Consider the following 22,503-nt stretch of genomic DNA (forward strand, 5'->3'; position numbering starts at 1 on the left):
TCTCATGCTCGCTTTTTATTAGTAGACTCTTAATAAACTATGATTAGCAATAACCTATGGAACCCACATCACATGGCTGCCACACGCGCCTTCAACTCGGCCAGCTGAGTGGCCACCTCCTTGGGCAGATGGACACCCACCTGCGCCTCAAAGTACTGCTCAATCTCGGCGACCTCCTGTTGCCAGAACTCCTTCGGTAGATCAAACAACTGCTTCAGATCCACACTGTCCTCCAGTCCACTCACATTGAGTGCATCCTTGCTGGGCAAACGACCAATGGGTGACTCCTCGTAACACTTTTCGCCCTCCACACGTCGGAAGATCCAGTCCAGCACACGCGAGTTGTCCCCAAATCCAGGCCAGAGGAACTTGCCTTCACTGCTCTTACGGAACCAGTTGACATGGAAGATCTTGGGCACCTGGCCGCTCTTCTCCATGCTCAGCCAGTGGGCGAGGTAATCGCCAAAGTTGTAGCCGAAGAAGGGACGCATCGCGAAGGGATCGTGCATGATCACCTTGGCCTTGTGCTCAGCTGCTGCGGTTGCCTCGCTGCGCATGGCAGCTCCAATGAAGACACCATGTGACCAGTCGCGAGCCTCATAGACGAGCGGCACACCAGCTGGACGACGACCACCGAAGAGTATGGCAGAGATGGGCACGCCAGCGCTATCCTCCCAGGCGGGATCGATGATGGGACATTGGGAAGCGGGCGTGCAGAAGCGGGAGTTGGGATGAGCGGCAGGTTTTCCTGACTCCTTGGACCAGAGTTTGCCTAGCCAATCGGTAACGGTAACATTCGCCAGTTGCGATGTCTCCATGCCCTCCCAGTAGACGCCACCATCGGAGGTGGAGGCCACATTGGTGAAGACCGTATTGCGGAACACGGTGTCCATGGCAATGGGATTCGTGGCTCGCGATGTGCCAGGGGCAACGCCAAAGAAGCCATTCTCTGGATTGATGGCACGCAGAACTCCTTGGGAATCAAACTTCATCCAGGCGATGTCATCGCCCACACACTCCACCTTGTAGCCAGGCAGCGTCGGTGTCATCATGGCCAAGTTGGTCTTGCCGCAAGCCGAGGGGAAGGCGGCAGCCACATAGATCTTCTTTCCCTGCGGATTGGTGATGCCCAGAATGAGCATGTGCTCGGCCAGCCAACCCTCCCGCTTGGCAATGGTGCTGCCAATGCGCAGAGCGAAGCACTTCTTGCCCAGCAAAGAGTTGCCGCCATAGCCAGAGCCATAGGAAACGATCTCGTTGTCGGCAGGCTTGTGCAGGATGATGGTGCGCTCAGGATCGCAGGGCCAGGAGGCCTGAGCCTGCACCCCACTGGCTGGCGTACCCACCGAGTGGAGACACTTGACGAACTGACCGTCGCCTTGTTGCAGCACTTGGAGCACTGGGAACCCGGCTCGCGTCATTATCTTCATTGACTCGACAACGTATGGCGAGTCTGTGATTTCGATACCGATCTTTGAGAGTGGTGAGCCCACTGGACCCATGCTGAAGGGAATTACATACATGGTGCGTCCCTTCATGCTGCCGGGGAAACGCTCTGCGATCGCCGCCTTCAAGTCAGCCTCGGAGATCCAGTTGCCCAGGGTGCCAGGCGTCGCCTTGGGTGTCACTGGCACAGTCTGCTCCTTGCGATCCGTACAAATGAAGGTCTTCGACTCGACACGCGCCACATCAGCGGGATTGGTGCGAGCCAGCCAACAGTTCTCGTACTTGGGTAGGGGAACAATGGTGCCTTGTTTGAGCATAAGGCTCTGCAGCAGCTTGCTCTCAGCCTCGCTGCCATCACAGATGTGAACACGCTCCGGTTGGCAGAGGTTGACACACTTGTCCACATAATCCCTAACTGCTGGAGTCAAGGTCTTTGCATCGCCGTATTGCACGGAGAGAGCACGACAGACCAGGCGAAAGTTGTAGCTCTTGGGAGACGCAATAAGTCTAAGGAAATAGAAGAAAGAGAGAGGATACGATGAGGATCAAATTGTGAAAAGATTTCAGTGAAACAGAACTGAGTTCAGTCCTCAAATACAAATGTTATGCGACTAACAACGCTTGGGCACAACTGTACCTCAATTAGTATTCTAAGTATGCTCGCACAGCTGCTGGAAAAGAGTCGACGCGACGCTGTATTTACCCCAACACAATTGTAAAAAAAGAAGAAAAAAAAATAAAAAACCAAACTGGCTAATCAGCTGTTGGCTGCTTGTTTCAGGCAGGTTTCTGCGTATACCCAGTGCAAATAAAACTTTAGTTGGGTTTTATGTGTTTATTAGAGAGTGTTTATTATTAGTGAAAATTGTTCTCTCCTTAAAGCTTTCTACAATAATATTATATCTTTTAAGGGCGGAGTCTCGATGTCTAGTTTAAGCAATAGTAGATTTATATTCAATGAATTTTCCCAACAGATAAAGATTTAAAGAATACAATAAAATATGTTTATCTGCCAAACTTGTCAATTTACTTCATTCTTTCTACTATAGTGTATTCTTGAAATAGCTTAAAGAGTATTGCAAAGTCGATATCTTTTAAACCCAACATTTTGTATTTATTTTTGTGTTGAATATCATGAAAAACTTGCTCAGACTTTTGCACAACACAACAGACGGCGTTCGGTTTTGGGGATTCCAAGAGCAGCAGCCAAGTGGAGACAACCTTCAATTGTCTCTGTTTGTATCGTAGAGAGAAAGACAGAGAGAGAGAGAGATAGAGAGAAGGCGTCGTCATGACTGCGTCACTTTCATTTGGCTTGTGTGTTGATCGTCTGAACGAAGTGATGCAATGTTTCATCAGCCATTCTGGCTGTCTGGCTCTCTGTTTTGGTGTTGTCTCTTTTCTCGCCTCTCTTTTGCTTCGGCCGATCGTTTGTCATGGCACCAACTGACACTGAATGGTTATCATGGCACTTAGGATGAATCTCTGCACAAGTCCTGCAATTAGTTGCCCTGAAATGAGGCAATTGAACTTCTAATCCCCCATCTATGACCCCTTCATCACTCTGCTGTCGTTTATCGTGTCTGCTGTTGAGGTTAATCAGCTCATATCATAATATCTGGGCCACTCAGACATGCTTCACATACAAATGCTATACTCTATACTCGGTTACATGGACAATGCTGATGGGGTGCAAAGTCCAATCATTCGAGCTCTGTTCCATTTGGTGACGTCACGACGTAGCGTTTTATGTAATCTAATTTGGCTGAGCAGACCAATATATTCGTAGTTTCGGAACTGCGCATTTGTCTTCTCGATAGTAACTATGTAAGTGTGTGAGTGTGTGTATTTGTTGTGCGTGTGTCAATAGTGTGTGTGAGTGTGCGTGGCGTGTGTGATGTCTGATGTCTGCCCTGGATAGCGTCATTAACACACATTATGTGCATGACTATGGCATGATAATAAGTATACTCGATATCTAGTCTCGCGTGGAGTCCACTAAACAAAGAGATAGAAGAGCTCTTTTTAGAGCTGTGTCAACACGGCAACAACTTTATTCAAAATAAATAGAGTTGAAAAGCAACAGCTGATCGCATATAAATTATGAATCAATAATCATAGAAATATATTCAAGAAGTAAAAAAAACTTGCAGTACGGTTGCAAAATTCCAATATCGATAGTTGAATAAAAACAATAACAAAGTTAGGAATTCTACAAAATGTTCTATAGAATTAAGAATTGTTATATAGACTTTTAAATTAAATTAACAACAATAACTAATAGAAAGTATGCATAAATAAAATGTCTAAATATAACAAATGCTTTTTGAGCATTCAACTGATTTCCCCTTCAATAATGTCTAATATTGTCTTCAAATTCAGTTATATAAATCATTTTCCTAAATAAACAATTTGGTTGATTTGCCACTGAATTAACCTTCTTGAATTTGCGTATATAGCAAATGTGCTAATGAATTAGTCTGCTAATTTAATGTGTATGCATTTTTAATAATTTCTGTTTGTTTTGTTCGTTTTTTCGCTTTAATCCAATTGACAGATTTTATCGTCAGTCGATCATCTCATGTACTATGATTTTTCCGTTTGCTGTTTTGCTCGACTTCTTTTGACTTATTTGCATTTGTTTTGTTTTCGCTTTGTTTTGGCGAAACTTAATTTGATAAAGCGCAAAGATTTGTGGCCGTCTGGTGGAGTTTTTTGTTGGGTTTATGGGGCTTTTAAATGGATTAAAACGAAACACAGAACTCTTAATACTTGCTAAATATTCATGTAGCATTATGTCTTCTAATGCTAATGATAAGAACTGACCACAGCTGCAATTTTAATGGGTAGAGCTCGTGTTGTCCATTCCAAATTTTGGCTATCAGTATCTCGACACTTGCAACTAATTACTCGGCACACATCTCCCTAAATACTATAGAATGTTTGATGACTGTCACGCGCCAATGCGAACTAGAAATCTATTTGTGATGATAACAAACCCAGGGTCTGTCTGTGTAAACAATCTTTGACTAAGGCTATGGGAATGAGAATTGGAATGAGTGGATTTGGGATTTCAAAGAGGGAATTTCTTCTTCTTTCTTTTTTTTTTGTTTGGCATTTACAAATGGCAAGTACATTTTTATCTTAGTCACAGAGATGCATTGTGTGCTCTTTTAATTCAATATAGGACCAACACACTTGCATTTCAGACTGTAAGATACCCTGCCTAGAATATGAAGATAAGGGTTTATCTTAATCACTAATTCTATTTTTAACACTACTCTAAAATGCAAATATTTATGAAATATTTTTTATACAATAAAAGATATAGATGTAGATACCTACAGTTTGAGATACCCTAAAGAAAATAGAGAAGATATGCAGTCATTACAAATAGTTTACTTCCCTAAAAAACATTTTAGTATAACATGTTTTGTTTACATTGTTTATTTATAGTTTTATTATTATTCATATTGTCTTTATTGTGTATTCTAAATACACTTGTGTAATATAAATATTTTCGTATCTAAATGCTCATTAAGTAATAACAACAAATGAATTTTATTGAAATTTATAAAATTTCTTTTTTGGTTGATTCGCTCTCTATAAATACCGAAAGAAACGCATCATATATTAGACACTCTAATATATAATAATAGAAATGCTAATCGAATAACTTGTACGAAAAAATGTGCATTCGATTAGCATGTCTCTCACGCATTGCATACCCTACTGGATGCTGAATGTGCTGGGTATCTGGCTGCTGGCTGATGCTTTGTTGCCATTGCTGCGGCACATTTATTTTTGTACTACGTATATTTATTTTTATTGAGATTTTCATGCGAAATACGCAGAAAATTAACAGGCGCGTGTTTTTATTCTCATATACTTTCACAACTGAATACGTATGCAGTATATACGTGGAAAATTTATTGAAATACTATATATGTGTGTGCAGAGATATGAATAGGTGCTGTATATAATATTTATTTGGGGTTTGGACGTGGCAACAGAGTAACGCCACTATTTTGTATTTCAGCCATAAGCGAAAAGTTCCAAATAAATCGTATTCTAAGGGCGTTTGTTCTGGGGGATAAGTTCGTTAACTCGCCTTGGCCGTCTGTCTTAGTTTTCGGCAAAATCGAGTAGACTAAGGGCAGAGCCCCCAAATTAGATGTGCGTATCGCTGGAGACCTTATCAGCTGGCCATCGAACAGCGAACGCCAAGGCACTAAACACTTAATACTAAACGCGTATCGCAAGCAAAACCAGTTTCGAGGGTGTCCAGTTTGAACCAGTTATCACTGACCGACCGAGCAACCGATCGAGCTGGCCAGACAAATGTCTTTGTTGTCGACGCGTGGCTCCACTTAAACAGCAATACATTTTATTTAGTTCTCAGCTAAATTGTTTACAGAACGATTTATTTTATGACGTCTGCTGAAAAGGGAATTTCGCGAATATTTCGACTTAGTCATGTTAACCTGCAACCTGTCTCTATGACAGCAATAAAGTTGATGGAAAATTTTCCCTACGTCACAAACATACTTTCTATAATCTCTACAATCAAAAACAATATGCAATCTAAATAAACTTTCTATATATTTATTTATTCTCTTCGATTCTTGACTTCTTTCGAATTCCAGACCCTTACATTACCTAAATAAATGTATTAAGTATTGTTCATATATATATGTAAAAAGTAACTGGCATTTATCCTTGACAACATGTCTTAAATATAATTCATGACTAAGGTCATCGGACCGTCCGGAATGTTGCCCCACTTAACCAGTTAAATGCCAACTCAGGATGGATTGCAACGAATCAGTTTTGGGAATGTTGTCCTAGTCATTGAGAAATAATAACATACTATACTACTCGCATCCATTGTCTGAAACCAATTGAAGGCCAAGGCCAATTAGTTGTGTTGAAAGTTGCCCCCACAATAAATATAAGAACTAATATCAATTACCGGCGAGAACTGGTCTTTGCAGGAACTGAAAATAATTGTTGAATTTCAGTTTGATTATACTAATGAGCTCTATGACATATCAAAGTCCAGTATCAACGTGTGTCTGTCCCTGTGTTTACCAATTGATAAGAGAACGATCGTATCTCTCTCTCTCTCTCTCTCTTTCAGTGTAAAACGTAGTAGGTGGCGTGTAGATTATAGAGTAAAGTCTTCCTATAATAAGTGTATATTCGTTTGTAATGTCGTAAATCGTCGTGGTCTGTGCGGGTGCTCTAGGCATTTCTACGGCATACAGTGGCGCAGTAGATCACCTTATTTAGTTGGCAATACACGTCATGAAATTTTCACATTTTCATATACAATTCTTGTTAAACTAACGACACTTCCCTTCGGATATCTTATCTTATCTTACATTGAAATATTTTATAAAAACCCAACTGAAACCGATATGAACCGAAATATGAAAGTGTACTACAAGTAAACAAACAATTAACTGATAACAACTGAACTATTCGATATAATTAGCGAGTTCCAATTCTTCTAGACTTCTATTGATCGATGTGGAACAAAGACTTCTGAGAAACCCATTAGATGAGTCGCGTGGCCAATTTGATAAACATTGTCATAAAGTAATTACAATTACGTAGTATATATAAGATTGCCCACATTTATTTTGATTATTCATTCATCGAATGCGAAAATATGTGCAAATATTATTGTCTTTCTTCATTGTTTGAATAATATTATTTCTCTTGTCAAGTTATATTTGTATTTGTGTCTCTGTTGCTGCTCACTTGGGGGGCTCGGCTAACAAAATAGCGTCAACAACAACAAAAGCGAAAATATTGTTGTGGTTGTCGTTGCTGTTTTGCCGTTGCTGTTGCTGTTGCTGCTGTCGTTGTCTCGGTCTCTTGTTGTCGTTGCCGTTGTCGTTGTCGTCGGGTTGTATAAGGTTATCATCAGCGTGTCAGAAGAACGTCGTTGCTAGCAAACTGTCAATGGATTGCACAAGTAATAATAATAACACAAACAGTGTCAGATACACGTACATATGTACGTTGCCTGCACTTTGATAAAGCGCATGAAATATGAAAAGGAAACCTCCAGCGATGTTGTCAGGCCTCAACTCACAAAAACAATTGGCCAAGAGGTCCAAAAAAAACCAAAAAACCACGCCACTCCAACGCTGCTATCAAAACAAAAGCAAGCAAAACAACAAGAAAAACAAGTAACTAAACGTTAAAAGAGATTTCGATTTTGTCTGTTTTTCGGTTATTTTGTTTTTATTTTCAGTAACCGGCGCGGTGCTGTTCCTGTTGCTATGCAGCCTCAAAAACAAAGGCAGCCACCAACACAATCATCGATTTGTTTTTGTTTTGATTGCTTATACGCCAGCAACGTCAGACACACAGATACAGACTCGGACAAAGAGAGGCGGCAGAACCAGTTGGTTAACTGCAGGCAACGCGTCGCTCCCCGAGATCGCTCACTACACACACACAAACACACGTTCACACATTTATACAGAAAGAGAAGGAAAAAACCGGAGCCAAAACAAAAATACAAAAATAATAGACGAAGCGTGGGCGGTACGGTGAGGGGAGCGGAAATTGTTGAATAAAGAATGCGAAACACAAAGCGGACAAAGCAAATGCTTACAGAGCGAGCTTTTGCCCACAAATGTATGCAATAATTGCAAGCAATTGAGTTATTTAGTTGTCAGCCCCGAAGTATGCTACACTTTTTTATTGCGCACAGCTGTGCAAAGAGAAGATACGGGCTCTGGGGTTCTTCTAATCGCAATATGCGCGTAATCGCCAGCCAAATAATATTTATGAATTATCAGCATTTTGATTGGCTTAGCTAAAAGCAGAGTCTTGAACAACAGGGAGATTAGAATTAATTCAATTGAGACCCTGCAACTAACAAAAATGTTGCATAATTTTAAGCGCGTGCAAAAAGTCGTATGACGAGTCAAGTAAGCTTCCAATTCATTGATAAAACTGTTTCAACATGAGGGGGTAACAAATGAGAGAGTTGATAGCGTGCGTGAAAATTGTTTATAAACAAACTAGCGAGCGTGTAAACTTAAGCATGCGAGAGCGCGATTGTAAACAACATGAGAGCGGCCAAACTTAAGAACATTTTACGTTGATGTTGATGTGGATGTTGATGATTTTATTTGTTGTTCGTACGAGTGCATTGATCTTGAGAGAAGTCTATGGCATTAACATTGATAAGAATTGCTGCGGATGCTGCGAAAAGTTCAGTGTGGAATTTTTCTGGAAGTGAGATTAAAATTACAAGAGCTGTAAGCGATAATGGCCCTTCGATTGGGGTAGGTTATTGTCAATGAAAACTATTTGAAGCATATTCTTGAAAATAGTAGTAAACTACAAAGCTGGTAAGACAAGTAAGTAGTGCAATGCCAACGCATAACTCAATAGAAGTCCCTGCTTAACTCGAGCAATACTGTGCTGTGCGCTTTAAATGGCTAACCACGGGCTGACAATGACCTGCTTATGGGGCGACATTTAAATCCGATTAAAACTTACCCGCTTCGCAACAAGTGGATGCCTTTGAGTAGCATTTTGTGTTTTCTCGTTTTATCGCTATATCGCTTCCCTTTTTTCTGTTTCCTTTCACTTTCAGCTGCGTCCGTTGCAGTTGTAGTTGCAGATGCAGTTGTAGTTGTAGATGCGGTTGCCAATTGAGTTGAGTTCGTTTAATGAATTTATTTCGTTTCGCTTAATTTGATGAAATTGTAGTCGTAATGCGAATTTATATTTAAATGTCTTGCACTCTGCACAAACTAATTGAAGAAACGTGGCGCGAATCCAGAGAGTTCTCTCACTCTCTGTTTTAATCTCTCTTGCTCTTGGCACTTGTTGTGCTTCAACAATAATCGCACAGCTGCTGCAACTGTTGCTCCTACGACTGCTACTGTTGCTGCTCCTACTGTTGCTGCTGCTGCTGGCACTTGTTGCTGCGTCCACACAACAAACCAAACTGAAACTCTATGGCTGGCGTTGGTTGGGCTTAAGTAACAGATGTATCGCATACCATACGACACATAACATACGCTTTGCTATACATTTTTCGATTCGTTTCGATTTCTGTTGTGTTTGTCTTTATTTCGCTCTCTCCACTTCTGTTTTATGCACAGCCACTTACGCTCACACCCACACTCACACTCAGTGTCATCAACATATGTACTGCTGATAAGATAAGAGACCTGCCCACGTTGCCGGCTTGCCGTCTGCCGTCCACCGCCTGCCGCATGCTACGTGCCGCTCTCCGCATGCACCTCACTCGCCAGACGAGACGCGCCTCCTGCCGCCAACTTGGCAGTCGCTGCAGTTACTCAATGTCTGCTCCGGCAGGCGAGAGTTCCATCAGCCGATCTCAGCTGTTGTCTGGATGCCTTATCGCTCTGACCTGTGCCCCGAATTATGCTACAACAATAGCAACAGTCGCTTATCGTTGAGTTGTGCGTTCCACAGATTTCTATACCCCATCTGGGCTATAGCCAAAACAGTTTTGGATGGCTTAATACAGAGAATCTTCTAGTCGTGCAACTTTTTTTACTCAGCTCATATCAATCACTCAATAGTAAACACATTTATTATTGTTCTTTTCGTTTGCCGCATTATTTAATAGCTCCGTATTGTTTATGATGGTTATTTTTGCCACTTCAGGAATGACTGTAATTACCTGTACTGAAACCAATTGAAACAGCAATGCAGCACTTGCAATAATTAACAATAATATTACAATAGGATAAATAAGCTATGAATGAGGGAGAAAAACCCATTTGGATCTTTATCAATAGCTACTTGCGAAGCTATTTGGCCGAACGAAACTTGAACCCAGCAGCGATAAGTATAATCTGTTGGAAATGTTTTTAGCGTTTACTAAACATTATTCTCAGTGCAAAGTTCCTTCCTCTCGCCTGAACGCCAAAAGAAATTATTAAGAAAGCAAAATAAACAAAATGCATTGAACAAGCAATTATTAATTGCCAAAGATGTACAATGGGTGCAAGTGGCAACTAAGCTGAATATAATTTATAAAGTGTATATTCGCTTGCTAATAATTAGATAATAAAAATGTTAAAAAAAAAAAAGTAAAAACTGTTTTCACTTTCATTGGGTTAATTGTGATGTTATGTTTAAGATATACCTCTTTTATATATTTTCTGTTTCAAACAAGTTATAATGATGTGTTATAGGTTGCAGGTATTGGCTATTAATATATCACATAGATTGACCGTGTTACAAATCTTTAATAGGGAACTAGTAGCGACCACAGGATAACATGAAAACTCACCTTATCAATCATGGATAGTTAAATTAAAATTGGCTGTGTTTAAGCGATTGGGTTATTGACTGAAGTAATGCATTATAATTGTCGACAAGACGATTGGGATCTACTGAAAAGAAAGTGTGGATATGGAGTGTTCTCCTATGTTATGTGCAGAACTCTCTGACAGCTAATAGTATTGAGAAAAGATTTCCACTCCTGGGATACACAAAACGAAGATTCTACTCTATGCTACATCTATTATTAAAACAATAACTTCAGCAGTTTAATAAGATTCCACGTGAAAAAGCTGAAATGTTAATTGAGTAACTAGAAATACTCCAAATTGTGATCCTCTAAATAGAATTCACCATATTGTGCAATTGAAGTGATTTCGACGTCGTTCGCTTAACGGTGCTTCTGTTGCTCGAAATTCGAAATCGGCCGAACGTTCTAGGGTTCTAATCGCAGCTATGAGGCGCCAATAATGTTGTTGACAGTGACCAATTATTTTGCTGTTTGACACATCTGAGTATTCTTCGGTTTGCTGATATGCGCGTAGTCTAGTTAGTGCTCAAAGCTAAGCAAAAGCTCATTTCATATTTCAAGTTCTTAACGGTCACAATAGAGGGCGCTTTTCAATTTCATAGTGATGCCTAACTGTCATTATTTAAATGTAATCAGTTTCGCTCGAGACTAGGAGACTAGCGTATTAGATTGTGGTGAACGCTATGTAACAAAGATAGCGATGTGTGGACGTAAAGATGTTTTGTGTTAATAACATTCAATTTAGTCAATACTTCATTTTTGTAATCCATCTATTCCAGTTTATTGTGAATTACGGTAGCAGAACAGTTTATAAAGACCGAAAACAATTTCTGGCTCAGAATGAAAGGATTTGAATTTAATGAAAACACAACATTACAATTGTTTTGCTCTTCTTCAACTTAACCCACTATTCTTGAAATATGTTTATTAATAATAATTACCTGCGTACATATGTATATCATAGTAATATTTCACATAAGTAATTTCTCGATACGTTAAATACAATCGAAATTTACATGAGTCCATTTATTCGCATCGTTCGCTTATTTCTTAAACACTACGACAATAATTGATATACAATATTTATAGTTTTATTTTATGTTTGAATGTTGAATTTTAAACATGCGAAATAAATTGTACAATTTGATCATCAATTGGTGTAAAGGACAAATAATATTCAAGGAGGAGGATTAACTGTAAGGATCACACGCAATTGCGTAGATCCTTCATTCATTCCAGTTACTGTCAACAGATTTTATATACTTAGCTATAACTATCGTAACTAACGCTTCTTATCTACCACTCGCGCTCTCGACCAGTGTCTTCGCAAGGTACATAAATAGAACATGTGGCAGGCACTATACTGTACTAAACTGTACAGTGCCGCCAGCATTTTACAACTATAGCAATCTACTGACTGAAAGGAAAATACTGATTTGAAAATCTCTTCAAAATGGAAATCAAAATTCAAAATTCTCTGTATGTAAAAACTTGTGCCTATCGGAGCGTTCACAATTCAATTTCATAAGTATTTCTATTTTGTTCATTTCATTTCATTTTTCATTGTATTTTTAGTACTTTTTATGTCTTATTGTCTTCAACGGTTGCCGTTATTAAAAAATTCCATTTCTTTTGATTATAGGAAATTCAATAGAGTGTTTATCTTGTATGTGAATTATAAATGTATGTGAGTTGCTTTTAAACCTGTTACGGAAACCGAATGTTAAATACATATATAGTATGATTTTAGAACAGAGGTGAAAGATGAATCTGGAGTTTAGTCAGAGATTAATGCCGCTTAATAGCTAATTCATTTATTTATAACGCTTCTCGATTTTGTTTCGACTTGTAATAGAACTTTACAACCACTAAAACTATTCACAGCAGATTTTTATTTTATTTTTCCATTTGTTTTGAATACTCGTTTAGGAGAACACTATTAGTGTTGGGTGTGTGAAAATAAAACTTAACTGAAATATGGAAATATGGACAGATTAAGGATTATGAAGCAAGTGGCTGTATGAGAAAGAACAGTGTTTGAAAACATAATTTCTTGATGATACATTTCTTAGACTACACTTTGAGGATATCATTTAGAATATCACATATTCCATTTGGTTTTTTCTACTCTTCGGTTTATCATCTTTCTTTTTTGTGTGTGTTTATGTGTGTAAGTGTATTTTTCCAGATTTTTGTTGTTTGTATTTGTGTAAATTTATTTGGTATATTTTTGGTTATCGTTTGCATTTAACAACTGAACTAGAAGTTATCTTGTTAATATTTCAACTTGTTTGCCATTCTTAATATTATTACAATAGTTAATATATATGTATATATAAATATTTATATCATACTTTATGTAGAGCTAAACTGAATATATTTGGGTGTTCGAGTATGTAAGTTCAACTTGAAGAAATGAGACTAATAATGAGTTAAACTCGTGGAAATGCATTCGTTAAAAGTGTTTCTTTGGATTTCTACAAAGCATCTTGCAATTCAAATTCTCTCGGCTAGGCAGGGTTAGATAAATATAGAATATATATGTACATATAGATATATATGTCGATTGGGCTTAAAACATACGAAAATACGGCTGTGATTAACAGTTAAAGCATTTAACTTTTTCCAACTAAATACTACGGCAACATAAATAAATGTATGTAATCCCTTTCTCAAGATCTCCAACTTTGTTCAAACCCGTTTTGTAGTTCAATTGTAGCTCATTGTACATAGTGTATCTTTGTGATTGTGTATGTGTTAGTGTTAGTGTGTGTGTATGTGTGTGTGTGGGAGTGTTAGTTTGTGAAATGTTTATTTAACAATTTTTATATTTGATTTTTTGTTCTATTCATTTGAAAACGTTTTACTTAACTTTAAGTTGTATTATTTTAATTATAGATTACATTAAAATACTTAAAATACTCTCATATAAATGGTTTAGCGCTTTCATAAGCATCTGATTTACATAGTACATTAAGTATATGCATATATACCAAATATATAGTATATTTGTATGTATATATATATGGTATATTACTCACCCTTGCCACCTCGCAATCTTCTTGCAACACACTATCTACACATCGTATGCGTCCTTTTTGAAGTTCTGCTTTCTGCTTGTTGGCACATTTAGATGATTGCTGCCCGTTTTGTTGAGAGGCGTGGTTGGGTTTGTTTTGTTGTTTGTTGTTGTTGTTGTTGCTGCTGTTGTTGGACGCATCATCATTAAGCGCATGGTCATAGGCTTATCCTCCTCATCGTCCTCGGAAAAGTCGCTCTGGGTCTTCACATGACCACCCAACGCTGGCCCACTGAAATCATTCTCATCGTCCTCCTCATCGTCCTAAGAAGGCAAACAGTTTGTTGATTAATTAATAATACCACTAGAGACGTTTTTAATTAACTTTAAGGATATACAAAATATGTATATATTTGATACTTAAAAAAAAGAAAGATAGTTAACTAATGGCATAGCTGATATTAAGCGCACTTAGAACTGGATTAAAGCCCATCGACAGCTACAGTTTATGAACTTCAGTAAGAGTTCATGACAATACAAGTACCAAAAAGACAAACGAAATCAAGAGGAACAATAAACAAAACAATGTAAGATATTAACAAAATTATACATTTTAGTTTGAAATTAGTTTTTGATCAATTTACAATACGTTACTTTACCTCTTGCGTTTGCATTACTGAACCATCTTTAGGCCAGAGTTGCTACTCGTAATCTGACTGCGAATAGCCCATCCGTCTGACTGTCTGTCCATTTTTTCTGTTAGTCAGTTAGTCACTTCTTCGGTCAGTCAGTCAGTCAGTCTGCAGCCTAAGCCTAATCATTGAGCCTTGTCTAAACTTGAAGTTAACTTTTTATCATATAGTACGAGTACGAGTACGAGTAACATTTGCACTAAACTAATTTGTGGTAAATAATTGTTATCATTGTTCTTCTTCTTCTTCATATTTTCGTTCTCTTTGTTCTTGTAAAGAAGGCGCTGAAGAGTACAAATTGCAGTTGTTCGATAGATACGATAGAATACATAACATTTTGCATATGTATGTATTTCAAAGTATATTTAAATGGCATTGCAATTGTTTGTTGCTAGTTAATATGCTGTGCGTTGTTGTTTAAAAATATTTGCTTGTTGCTTTACTTATTTCAAATCGGTTCAACAATAAGTGAGCAAGTTTGCTTTATGAGACTTTTGTATAGTCAGGCAGACGGCGCGTGTTTAATTTCTCATTGTCCTCGAAATGCGTGGAGTCAGGCGATGCAACGAGTCTTCTTTGAGAATTGAGTTGAGTTGAGTTGAGTTGAGTTGAGTAAGGATTTTGGGTATTTACTTGAGTTGGATACTTAAAATGTGTTGTTATTCGATTATTTGTAAGTTTTTGTTTTTGGTTTTCATTTTAGAAGTTCTAGTTCTGTTTGCATGAGTGTGACACATAAAATAGAAGGGAAAGAAGAAAATCGAGAATTGTGATATTAGCAACTGTCTTATGAACGTGGCGGTTGTTAGGTGGCGATGATAGGACAACATAGAACTTACTTCAAAGTCTCCAATTGTGAAGCGTGTCGCCGCTAATGAATCTTGCGGTGGCATATCCGGACTCAAATTCTGATAGACATTGAGCGAGATGGAATGGTTTTGAATGTCGCGAATGTTGATGTTACAAATTTGAAGCATTTTGTTTTGTTTTTGGTTTTGTTTTTTTGGTAGATAGAAAAACAAGCGCAAATGTGTGAGTGAATCGTTAAGTGAGAGAGAAGACACAATTAGTTACATTTATAGTAGTAGTTGAAAAGAGAATCTTAGCTTAACTCCAAGACAACAACACAACTAAGTACTTTACTATACAGAATATCCAAAATGGGATAAAACCCGCCCCAAAAATCCCGATTTAAACTCACATCATCATCGTTGTCAATCATTTCCTTGGTAGAGGCGGTTGTCTCATTGCGACGTATCGAACCCTGGTGAATATCCAGATCCACTTTCAGGCACTGGAAGCTGCGCATGAGGAACACAATGGGCATGGGCAGCACTCCCGCCATTATCATGGCCAAGGCAATGCCCATCACCCAATTGGGGTAATTCTTTTGCTCAATAGCACCCTGAATAATAAGAGAGATTAGTGAAAATACTGCTACAAAATTAAAAAGCATTCGTTAGCTACCAGTTCGGCATTCCAGGCTCCATATGTGGGATTGCGAATGACCATGAAGACCACAGAGGAGATCAATATGCAGACCATGATAACAGGGCCAATGTAGCGCCAAGTTAGCTGCCAGTATAGACCCGGTCTATAGCCCGTCATCTGATAGATATCCTCAGTGAAGCTGTGAATGAAAGTCAAATTGTAATCAACATTCAAAATGCAAATCTCAATAATTACCGCTCGTGTCCGTAAATAAAGATGACGGCTATCATTTCCATTAGTGCGACAACAACCAAACCGATTGTGCCGGCAAAAGAGTCAAACATCTTGAGCCAATACTCGCCGGCACCTGTGCAGAAGATGAAACCGACAATAAAGCAGAATAGACATACCACGCCAGTGACATGTTGTTTCTTAACCCGCTTTATGATGTCTATGTCGAATAACGTGCACAGCATGCCCTCAAGGATGCCGATCTGCGATCCCAATCCCAGCGACAACAACATGGTGAAGAACAGCACAGCCCAGAATGGTGCACCGGGCAGCTCGACGATGGCCTGGGTGAAGACAATGAACGCCAAGCCAGTGCCCTCAGCAGCCTAGGGAGATAGTAAAGAAGAATTTATCAGAGTTTATATAATATTAGTGATCAACCACTTATAATAAAATTGTAACCAAAACATCTAATTTGTTTCTTGCAGGCAATCGAAATTGAAAGTAAAATAATCAAAATTGTAAATCGTAAATTAACAAGTAAGAAAGTTACAGTCGAGTGTGCTCGACTGTGAAATACCCACTACCCATTTTGAATAAAAGCAAAATATTGCGATATTTTTTTTCAAAATATACCAATCATACAAATATACTAAAAATACAAAGAAAAAATACAAAAGTATTTCTTTAATAACTTCCACAATTTTTATATGATGCAATCAAATTTTCAGAAATCATAAATACTATACTTATTATTGTATACACCTAAATTCGCTGTACCTTAAAAAATTTCGCTTGTTATTCGAATTTATTGATTTGCAGGGGCAGAGGTGGGCGTGGCAAAAATTTGAAACAAACTTGATCTGCGTGTAAACATAACTACTGCTGTCGAAAAAGATTATACGGTTCATACGGACAGACGGACAGACAGACAGACACACAGACGGACATGGCTAGATCGTCTCGGCAGTTGATGCTGATCAAGAATATATACATATACTTTATAGGGTCGGAGATGCCTCCTTCTACCTGTTACATACATTTCATGCCGGCACAAAGTTATAATACCCTTCTACCCTATGGGTAGCGGGTATAAAAATATTACTTTTTACAGTATGTAATAATAATTTGGTATATTCTCAGAATGTGGTGAGTCCTCTCGACTGTACTTCTCATACTCATACTTTTAATGTCTCTAATAAAATGTTCGTTCAAACACTTATAAAATTATAATAATATTCATTTGATATCCCTATCTATACGTTCTATTACACCTTCCTAATAACATAATGTTAATATTAGATTATCTAATCTATCGACTGTAGTTATCGTACTCATTTCTCTTTCTTGTAAACATCCTCAATAATAAGTTCATTCAAACAATTAAAAAATTATAATAATTATATCCCTATCTAAACGTTCCTAATGTTAATATTCGATTATTTAAGTTATCCGATTTAACCACTTACATTGTCCAGTTCCTTTTTAATGTCGCATACACTGAGCACAAATGGTTTGGGCTCGGTTGCATTGTACTTGGCCATAGCCACATTGAACTCCTCAACTGTGGCATTCGTGTAGGGCAGCATATCATACTTCACCAGCATTTCCGAATTTCTAAAAGAAAACAGAGCCAAGAGAGACCAGTTGTAGTCGGCTTGAACCAGTTTGGCAATAGAGTAGAATAATAACTCAATACCTGGGGCAAGCTCAATGGGTCAACACAACACAAAAGTTGAAGAGCAATTGTCAATAGCTCAAAGAGAGCGATGGGAATGCTGTGGAACGGCAAGAGGGAGTGGGGAGGGAAGGGAAGGGAAGGCATTGCAGAAACCTGTGCAGCGCCCATTAATTGAAACAAATTGACCGCGTATCGATTGGGCTATCAATGGGCAAGCAAACAACAGCAAATGTAGCGACGAGCTAAAGATAGCTGCTCGTCGTCGTACACAAGCTGCCGCATGCCAGTTACAACTGGTGAATGAGTGGATTCGATGGTCAGTAATGACCCCGCCCAGTGCGCTGATGCCCGCTGATGCGTGCTGATGGTGAACTTGCAATGACCCCAGACCCAACCCTAAGCCATGTCACAATCAGTGCTCACAACTCACCCGGCATTACAGCGATCCACGTTGACTGTGGCCTTGAATCCGAGTATAGCAAAGATGACGACACTCGCATAGATGGCGGTGACCGCATTGCATACTGAAACCAGCAGCACGTCCCGGACGCAATTGTTTTTCGGCGTATTGTAGCTGCCGAAGGCAATCAGCGACCCAAAGGCCAGGCCAAACGAATAGAAGACCTGTGTGGCCGCATCCAGCCAGACGGTCGGCTCCAGTAGCTTACCCAGCTTGGGCGTATACATGTGCATCAATCCGTCCCCAGCGCCGCGCAGCGTGATTCCTCTTATGAAGAAGATGGTGAGCACAATGTAGGGGAAGAGGGAGGTGAAGTAGACCACCTTGCCGGAACTCTGGATGCCCTTCATCACAATGAAGAAGACAATGGTCCAGGACAGCAGAAGGCACAAGACAATCCACCACTTAAGGCCACCGGGTTCATCCATCGATGGGGCCGCATCCAATGTGGTTCGATACCAGAAATATGTTGTCTCCGACGACTTGGCGCATTCCTCTAGCTCAAAGCCACTGCTGTTTGTCGGACAAGTTGACCACGGCAACGGATACTGCAAAAGAGAAATAGATTTCATTATTTACCCTTTTATGAATATACTCGTAGTAATAACTTACTCGAAAACTGTTGAACAGATAGTAGAAGACCCACGTGATGATCACATTGTAGTAGAGCGCCACAAAGAGTGTCACAATGCACGAGGAGATGCCGATGCCACCCAACCACGGATGAATGGTGTTCCACACACCCAAGGCACCCAAGCGCATACGCTGACCCATGCCCAGCTCGATGAGGAACAGCGGTATGCCTTCCAGTATCAACATTATCATAAAGGGTATCAGAAATGCACCTGCAAAAGAGCAAAGCAAAGTCAACTCATTACTTATACGACACGTTAAACGGGTCGACTGACTTTAGTGGGTCATTGATTCATAGTTAAGAGTATTCCCAATGGGTCTATTTTTAATCGATACATTCGTAATTGAATTAAAACCAAAAGAGCTTGAAGCTCGGAATGTTTCCTTCAATAAAAGTGCGTTGTTGTTTGGCACAAGAGAGGTGTGTGTATACACAGACGGTACATAGTTCGCCTGGGGGCCAAGGCCCACAATTAAGCTCTTCCGGCAGTCCCAATAAAACCCGCCAAGCGCCACCGCCGCCCTTACACAAGTGCAGCCCATTCACGAGTCGTAAGCTCTGCAATTAGTGTACATTAAATCTCATAATGTTATTGTCAGAGCAGCGCATTTGATTAGCTTCAGCCTCATGCACTCATGATATCGAATTTGTATGTACGAATGCAACAGGAGCGGACTGCGGGGGAAAGAGGGCCATTGAGCTAACAATGTTGGAATTGAACTATCAATTTTATTTATCCAGACTTGTTGGACATTTTGTCAATAAGCGGTTTTTATTTACAACCTCCTGTGGAATCAAATCCGCCTCTGCTTCTGTCTGCTTCTGTATTGACTAAAGTCAATGCAATTAACGTTATCATCCAGACATATTAACTTCAGTTCGATTTGGGTTGACCCAGTGCATTGATCGGGCAACGATTTCTTTTCTCATATATACAGTATAATTCGTTGAGAGATATTTCACTATATTACATACCGCCACCATTCTGTTGGCATAGGTAGGGAAAGCGCCAGATGTTGCCCAGTCCCACGGAATAGCCGATAATACTGAGGAAGAACTGCATCTTGCCACTCCAGGCGGCACGATCCGGTTCGCCTGGGATGTCCACCGATTGCACTGAGTTACGTTGAGGTGCGGTTAACACAATGGTCACCCCATGGGTGCCATCGCCCCTGGCTCTCGTGTTCAGTGGCGCCATCTCGTGGCCGTTGCGTGGTGCATCAATTATTTTAGTGGCAGCCATCAACGTTGGGAGTTAACTGCCCCTTTTACTTCAACGTCACTTTTTCTCTGTGAATTATAATGGAGAACTGAATTAGTATGCAGAATAATTATCTACTTATTTAATGATGATATTGTAGCTTCAAAAGTACAATAACACAGTGTTTATTGGGGCCTTTGGCGATAGTTTGTAGTAATAACAATTCAATCTACTGTAATCCACGGTTTTTTTAGGGAAAAGTTTAATAATCTATCTACATTCGATTTTTATTAAGTGTACAAAAGTAAGTGACTACAGTTAAATTCATTGTCCCAGTAAGTTACGTAATATGCGAATTGAAATGAGCAATCCAAACAACTTTTTATCAGTTTCTATTCATTCTTTTTTTAATGAATCGAAACCTTTTTCGAATTTCGGATCTTCCGCTGTCTTAGCAACGATCCAATAACAATGATATTTATTAAGTCCTGCAATTGGTATTGCTATTTAGAGACTTAATAAATATGAATTCAAACAATATAATACATTTCTTCATTTATATACTATAACCAAAATTATCAGCTGTTTTTCTAGTTTTACCAAAATTGCTAAAATACTAACTAATATACGAGCTATTGGAATTTCATTTTGTTCCATGAAATGCTACTATAAAACTTATTATTTAGTTAATCAACTATTCTGCTTACACGTTTTTATTATACTCATAAAGTAGCCAAGTATCTGAATTGTGTATTCATGCAGTCTGCAACTTTTTGATGAACCTGTCATTTGTTTGATCAATAATGTAGCTATAGACCATGTGTGTTTCACAGTGAGTACCTGCAGACTTGTGTATACATGCAAATAAGCTTAGGCTAACCATTTTTTGTGGCACGTCCTTGAGCTGGCTTTCGAGTGGTTCGTTGTATATGGCAGAATTGTGATGCCAGGTAACTCAATTTGTGCCCTAATTGTTTGGCCATTATGGAATTTTATTTGTTTTCTTTGTTCACTAGTTGCCAACATTTTCTTTTTTTTTTATTTGTAATTTGATAAAGTTCAGTGATGAAGCTTAAGTGGATGCCAAACTAACATATATTTGTATGTGTAGTGTGCTCCTGCCACAAACAATGTCAGTGCATCTCATTCTCACTCCCATTTTGTCTCTTGCTCTCTTTTCCCTATGTCCTCTGTGTTACTAACTAATCTACCAAACACCAAGAGCTTTCAATTGCAACCAAAGAGAAGGTTGCCACTAATTAAAATGCAGTCCAGAGCATGTACAATGTGTAGATGTAGTATTAATGTGGTAACGTATTGTAGTATTATGTGACCACGCACATTGATTATATGATTCTTTAAACTGGTACTTAAGTAATATAGTATTTAAGAGCATTATGCTTAAAAATATGTAATTAAAAAAGAAAGAAAATATATTTTCTACCCACTTAAGTAATATATCTTCTTCGTACATCTGTTACTATACGAGGGTTGCTATTTATATTTCTGGCCTAATAATGAAAATGCGAATATTTATAAAAAAAAATGGATTTATTGTTTGTCACAGTATTCTCCAGCAAGATTTATATACTTTTGAATGCCCTCAAATCAATTGTCGAAGCACTTTTTCCCACTCTGATTGAGGCACCTCCAAAACATGGTTTTTGAACACTTTAACAGCATCTTCTGACATCGAAAATCAATGACCACGCCTTTTTTCGATGATGTGCGGGTATAAAAAGAAGTCAAGTCAGGGCTGTACGGCGGATGACCCATGAATTCCACGTTTTGACCGCAAAAAAAGGGCGCGGGTTTGAGCTGGTGTGTGGGAGTTCGCGTTGTCATGGTGCGGAATGATCCATCTTTTCTTGTTCGTTTTTCGAATTTCTACAAGGAGTTCAGGCTTACAAATTATGGTGTACCACTCAGAATTGACCGTCCTACATTGCTCAAGCGAAACAGTCGCCACATGACCAGTTTTACCGAAGAAACAGGCGACCATTTGCTGAATAGTGCTTCCTCCACGAACAAGGTTCGTTGGATTTGGCTCGTATTCAAAGACCCACACGGTCGATTGCTGTTTTGTTTTGGGCTCATAACCATAGATCCATGATTCGTCACCTGTGACCATCTTATAAATGTCTTTTGAAGCACAGGGAATGTATTTTTTCAAAATTTCTTTGAACCAATCCACACAAGCCTTTTTTTGAGCAATCGTTAAATTGTGCGGGATCCAATGAGAACAATCCTTTTTTACGACCAGGTGTTTATGCAATATCGAATGTATTCTGGTGGAAGAAATGTCAAAGGATGCCTCTATCTCACGATATGTCACATGTCGATCTAGCATTATCAGTTCACGCACGGCATCAATGTTTTCTGGCCC

At 39.1% G+C, this 22,503-nt stretch overlaps 2 protein-coding genes across 6 annotated transcripts in view; both read right to left on the reverse strand.

Moving 5' to 3' along the window:
- Positions 1-9,416, reverse strand: LOC117570125 (phosphoenolpyruvate carboxykinase [GTP]). Its single transcript, XM_034251589.2, has 2 exons — positions 8,974-9,416; positions 1-1,953 (listed from the first exon to the last, which is right to left on the reverse strand). The coding sequence occupies exons 1-2, from the start codon at positions 9,006-9,008 to the stop codon at positions 69-71; spliced, it is 1,920 nt and encodes a 639-aa protein (XP_034107480.1). The 5' UTR covers positions 9,009-9,416; the 3' UTR covers positions 1-68.
- Positions 1,865-22,503, reverse strand: part of LOC117568548 (sodium-dependent neutral amino acid transporter B(0)AT3) — a 26,631-nt gene continuing 5,992 nt past the window's right edge. For 3 of the 5 annotated variants that reach the window (XM_034249266.2, XM_034249265.2, XM_052003503.1), the window contains exons 2-10: positions 19,892-20,206; positions 18,895-19,127; positions 18,253-18,830; positions 17,611-17,758; positions 16,166-16,527; positions 15,947-16,109; positions 15,681-15,884; positions 13,810-14,111; positions 1,865-1,953 (exon numbers count right to left, since the gene is read on the reverse strand). In XM_034249266.2, coding sequence (XP_034105157.1) covers positions 13,845-14,111; positions 15,681-15,884; positions 15,947-16,109; positions 16,166-16,527; positions 17,611-17,758; positions 18,253-18,830; positions 18,895-19,127; positions 19,892-20,159 — 2,223 coding nt within the window. In that variant the 5' untranslated portion in view covers positions 20,160-20,206 and the 3' untranslated portion in view covers positions 1,865-1,953; positions 13,810-13,844. Of the gene's footprint in view, positions 1,954-13,809; positions 14,112-14,971; positions 15,194-15,318; positions 15,388-15,680; positions 15,885-15,946; positions 16,110-16,165; positions 16,528-17,610; positions 17,759-18,252; positions 18,831-18,894; positions 19,128-19,891; positions 20,207-22,503 lie in introns of those variants that run through there. The other 2 variants (XM_052003504.1, XM_034249267.2) reach the window with 2 other exon arrangements.

The sequence above is a fragment of the Drosophila albomicans genome, chromosome 3 (genome assembly GCF_009650485.2).
Source record: "Drosophila albomicans strain 15112-1751.03 chromosome 3, ASM965048v2, whole genome shotgun sequence".
NCBI lineage: Eukaryota > Metazoa > Arthropoda > Insecta > Diptera > Drosophilidae > Drosophila > Drosophila albomicans.